The sequence below is a fragment of the Rhyacophila brunnea genome, unplaced genomic scaffold (genome assembly GCF_057557595.1).
Source record: "Rhyacophila brunnea isolate RB1 unplaced genomic scaffold, BYU_Rbru_1.0 scaffold_9, whole genome shotgun sequence".
Classification (NCBI taxonomy): Eukaryota; Metazoa; Arthropoda; class Insecta; order Trichoptera; family Rhyacophilidae; genus Rhyacophila; species Rhyacophila brunnea.
In genome coordinates, this window is record NW_028233361.1 from 34,375,846 (window position 1) to 34,381,845 (window position 6,000).

General features: G+C 29.5%; 1 protein-coding gene across 1 annotated transcript in view; it reads right to left on the bottom strand.

Moving 5' to 3' along the window:
• Mp (collagen XV/XVIII-type protein multiplexin) overlaps positions 1–2,373 on the bottom strand; it is a 971,377-nt gene extending 969,004 nt beyond the window's left edge. Inside the window, exon 1 of the mRNA XM_085959748.1 lies at positions 2,006–2,373. Within this exon, the coding sequence (XP_085815874.1) occupies positions 2,006–2,019 (14 nt within the window). The 5' untranslated portion in view covers positions 2,020–2,373. The remainder of the gene's footprint in view (positions 1–2,005) is intronic.
• Between the last annotated feature and the right edge of the window lie 3,627 nt (positions 2,374–6,000).

Genomic DNA, 6,000 nt, shown 5'->3' on the forward strand with positions numbered 1-6,000 from the left:
CAAATTAATGTCTGAATAAAAAACCCTAAGTAATAAAATACATAATAAAAACGACTGAAATTCAAAAAAGAGACAGAAGAAAATTAGTAGGTACATTACTAAATTTCAAAAATGATCATCGTATAATTTATATAAAATTATGGTAGGTAAGTGACTATAAAGTTGTACGTATAAAATTAATGTTCTTATTGAATCTAATAAAATTGAAACTGTCTGCAAGGCCCACAAAAAAAACGCGTATTTGTATCTCAATGCTATACTGCTATCTATATTCGGTAAAACAACACACGGTGAACTGGAATACTTTGCTGAGTGTTACCGTACCTGCCAGTGTTTACCCAGATGTCCCTGATAACTATATTTGAAACATCAATTAATGTTTGTTTTTCCAAGCTATAAAACTAACCTACAATTATTGATAATGTTGCTTGGGAGGATTTTAGCTCTCAAAATAATATATTTATTTATAAAGATAGGATATATTTTACTTAAGTCACTCTGTAGTATGGCTTCTTTCTACGATATATTAGATATCATTTTATTTTGAATAAATATTTCTGATTATTTTTGCATGACGATTTTTATTTATGGATAATGTGTATAATCTCATTTAAATAATGATACTTTTTATAAATAAAAAATATTGACAACCAACTGTTTAACCTAATGAATTTCTCATCAATTGCTGTGTATAAAAGTAAAAGTCAAAAAACATTAATTTCTTAAAGACGTTTGAAATCGTACCTGTCAATGTCAAATTAACGTTCTTATTGGATCTAATAAAATTGAAACTGTCTGCAAAAATGCGTAATTGTTTGATCTCAATTATATAAGGCCATCTTTTTCCAATAAAACAGCTGACAGTCAACTGTTCTGCGATAAAATTAATACACACAATTGTGCTCCGAATAGAAAGTTTATTTCCAATTGACAATGTTCAAAACTTTCAGGAGGAAAATAATGTTTAAAATATTGACATTCTTCATTATAATTGATTTTTTATAATATAAATGTGGACAAGATATTATCATCTTCCATCGTTTCCAAATAATCAAATATTTAGAACATGCGGAGCAGAAAACAATTCCATGGTGAAACTCTATTACTCCACTACTCGAGCTGCAACTTTCGCAATATGGAATACTACTAGCTTCTAATTATTATTTTCATGTGTGTATGGTGTAAACGCGTCATAATGTTAAGCTCTACGATATGTATGAGTATTGCAGCACAGTTCAATCAATTGATTAAGATTGGTAAACTGTGTTGTCTATGCCATGCCCACAAAATACACAGCAATTAATTGGGAAAAATACAGTTATATAAAGCAATCTAATAGGGCGAGGATGAAAAGAGAAATAAAATCGCTAGGTTGATCGATCTATCAATAACCAGAAACAGGTGGAGTAAGCTATTAGTAGAACCCATAACTCACCCAAAGTATCTCACCCTAGACAATGTCATATTGTTTGTTTCTATATATCTTTTTTAATATAATATCATAGTTAGGGACATTTTTAACTTAACTGGATAATAGCAGCCACTGGAAGGTTTCTTGATGTTTGATTCAGATGGAGACCAAGATGTACACAGGGTTGTAGTGCCAGTACATCATACATTATTCAACGGTTCCATTTAATGTTTAATGGGTAGGAGCATAATGTAAGTTTGGGAAACTCTAAATTATAAATAAGAAAAAAATAATAAAAGGAATACTAAAAAGTTCTAACGGTGTGATCTACTTTGAAATAGTCTTCCAGAAAGAGGTATATTTTCATGAGTTTAATTGCTATAATAATATGTTTTACGTTCTAAACTTATAATATACCTATAACATCTGAAAAAAAAAATAAAAAAACCTAAAAAACACTTCCTGAAAGATATTTTAAAATGTAATACTTATAAATTTAAAATTATTTTTGTACCAATAAACAAAAAATAAAAAAAATTTTCATTGATAATTTAAAAAAATAACTTTTCATTTGGAACATCTTTAAAAACTTACATTATTTTCTCCATGGTGGATTCGAAGTGTGTCCTAAGCCTTGTAAACTGTATTCATAATATAACTCAAACAGAATATTATATTCACAGCACAACACACAACACTCACATAAACCAAACAAATCCAATTGTTAACAATTGAATTTTCCTCGCTTTTCCTTTGAGATACGAAAAAAAACTTTTTATTTATGATTTCACAGCATCCCTCATCCGGCTGTCAGAGCACGAGTGTTGTATCGATCCAGCGCGGCCATAGATAAACAATCACCTGTCAAAAGCACGTGTGGATTACGTAGTAGGCAATGCAACAAAAGCGCCTTACAGTTTTCTACCAAACCGGCCTGTCAGTCAGGTGGCGTTGGACACACTGTCGTCGGCTAGCCGGCGTCTCTCGACGCACGTGGCGTATCTCTCCCATCGGGGAACTCCGCCTACTCTCGGCTATCGTCCGAAGCCCAAAGCTACTAGCCGAGCGCTTTGCTCTTTTCTTAGTAAAGAAATTTAAGGCTTTTGTGGGAAATTTACAAAGCTGCCGTCTCTGCCCATTCACTTTGTATCGCTTGGATTTTATCAATGGTATTATTATGTTGCGAACGAAGCATGTTTTTCACGCAACGTCTACCAAATTTATTTCAAGTCGTATATTATAACAATTAAATGAAATATATTATAGCACAAATAATACATTATTTTAAATTTTGAAAATACGTCTGCGAATCCGTAATATTTATTTATATACAAATACGAATATTAAAATTATTCCTTAGAACGATATATACGCTTTTACCGATTTTTATATGATATTAAACGATAATATTATAATAATGTATAATAATGTAATGAGCATCAGTTGTTTGTTCTCCCGAGGAGCAGAACTAACCTACCATTGTTGATGCCAATTGGGAGGGCAATAACTCTGTTCAACCAAATCGCTTCGGATGTTGATATATTCCATCTACGTGAGGATGAGTATAGGTGGAAATTAGTTTATAAATCCTTAAAACAGGGTCTGCTTAACTCATCTGGTGTACTTCCTTGTACCCATCTAATTTATCTACTGATATATCTCTTTTTTATGTAATACTGTTATATTTATATATCTTTGTTTCTAAATGTCATGTTGTGAACGTCTTAAACTTATAATTTGTAATTTCCACAATATGTTAAATAAATAAATGAATTGAATTGAAAAGAATTGAATTAAAAAAAATGTTATAAAAAAAGTTATAAAAATTACCAAAAATTATATTAAAACAAAGAAGTCTAAGTATCGTATTACTTATGATATAGATAAAAACATATTACCTACTTTATAAAAGTTCAAATATCGATGTTAATACTTATTTTTTTCTATTAAATAAACAGAATACATAGATAAAATCATAAATAAATTAATAGAAAGTCTGCGATATTTAATAAGCGAAATAATCTGAATATAATACAATATCGAAATCAGTGTCGTGCGGTCCATAGATGTTATAGTTGCAAGACATCCACAAAAATACTCGATGAAATAGTATTGTGTATGTTTATAATATTACATTATTTTATACAATCGTATGATAATAACACCTCGTTTCAAGATTATATAAATTACAAACCCTTAGTAGATAAAAATATAGTAGATATAACTATATTCCATGACATACCCACTATCAAAAATCACCGCACGACACTGATTGAAATACATACCATAATGAATGTATATATAATATGCATCGTAGTTATTTGTGTTAATAAATGATTATAAGAATACATTAAATCAATATATATGTGTAAATAAAATATATAACATAGATGTTCAGTAAATTAATTTGCTACCTATATTAATTGTTCGCAAAACAAAGCTGAGTTTGAGTGTTTGTGACCGCTCAAATTTAATAAATATATATATATAAATTCTATATATTGGTTTATAATTCGGTAGCTATTTTAATTGTCACGTAATTGTCAAGACTACAAATCCGATTAACTAATAAACCAATATGAAAAAATTATGATAGATAGCTTATACAAGTATTCCATACGTAAAATATTATTCTAACAAATTAAATGTAATATTACTAACATATTTAAATTCTGGAAAAATTTATAATATTTATTTTATGTGTTCCATAATGTAAATAACCTACAATTATTCTCATCGTCTACAATCAAGATAGATCGTTTTAAGATAATCTCAATAATTGTTACGTCCTTGAAAGCATTAATTATTATATACCTTCATTTCTTTTCCACTTTATAAATTTGTTTCACCAAAATAAAATAATATTCTATTAACATAAATGAGGTCAGTGAGGTTATTTTCATATTATATTCAATTAAGGTAAACGAAGTTCATATATTCAATAATTTAAAAGCTTTTATGTTAGTTACTACTCTCACTTCGCACTGATTGACATTTGATTGAAATATAATCACGGGGCTTCATGTCTAAAGCCATTTAACTTATGATCAACATGTTTACTACCCACCCAATTAAATTCAATTGCCATGCATAATTGTATCCATAAATGCACTTGGGTACTTTTGCATCTGTATTATTATTATTTCAAGTTTCATCATCATCATCAGGGGCGCGACAACCCGGTGTGGGTCTTGGCCTACTCCAACAGCTCCCTCCACCTGTCCCTATTTAGTGTGGCCGCTTTCCAATTTGGTACACCCAGAATACGGCAGTCACTGGCAGCTCCATCCAACCAGCGAATCTTTGGCCTTCCTCTTCTTCTACGTCCTATTGGATTGCTGGACATCACTCTCTTTGCCGGTTCATTGTCATTCATACGGTGCACATGACCTAGCCATCGCAGTCATTATTTCAAGTTTATTGTGAGTTATTTCTTATTTCAATCTATAATTTTACATGAGTTCGTTTTTTTTTTTACATTTTCTTCTTTTCTAAAGACTATAATATTATACTAATCGGTTAATGATTCTTAATCCACAAACAACCATTCCATTTATAGCCAACAAATGCATGATAAAATAATATAGTTGTCAATATTCATGTTTCGTGTACTAAATTTAAAGATCTCATTGTTTTTTCAATCATGTCCGTACTAAACAAAATATTCTTGTAATACTCTTTTGTTCGAATACAAAATAATCAAAATTACAGTATATTAATATTTACATAATACGTTTGGTAAAATGACGTCCTGTATTGATAGATAGGTCATGCAGTCATGCACTACTTGGGAAGAAATACAATTTAATGAATAAATGAATGCGAAATTCTAAATTCAAAACGCGAATGTCAAAATTTAAAAAAAACATATTGAATTATTCTTTTAAGATACTCGATAATGAACAACAAAATATCTTAGTATAACGATGTCCAAAAATCCTATTCGTCGTCTCACTAACATAAATAAATAAACCACAGTAACACAAAATCCACTAAAAAGGGGACTCGTTAACGGCCCACTTGAATGGTCAAAGACATAGCTTATAATCAGTATCCTTAAAATTATCTTTAGATGTGTTAATCTTGCCAATTTTTTGAATAATAAAATGCCTTATTCTTGTCAAATTTGGGATCACAGAGATTATCAATGTAATTTTTTATTGTAAATATTTCACTATAATAATTTCGACATAAATTTTACTAATAGTTTTATAAATGCTTTTAAAAATTATAAACATAAAAAATCTTAACATGGACGTACTGAAATATGACTATATTCTAAAACATTAGAGCGAGAGTTTTAAAGGAATACTATTTTATGTAATAAAAATACTTTATGCAGTCATCAAATGTTTAAAATAAATATAAAGGATAATAAGGATTCAAAATTATGTAAATAGATTATCTACAACGTTTAAAGAATCTCCAGGATCATGCTTTGAAAATAGTATAAAAGCTCCATTTTGACGTACGCTGAGCATGTCTTCCCATTTTCAATTTTCCTATTTGCGATGTTTAATCCTGGTCTTTAAGAGAAACCAATAGGAAGAGAATTAAGCGTACATAATGGCGGAGAATGCTTTGTACCC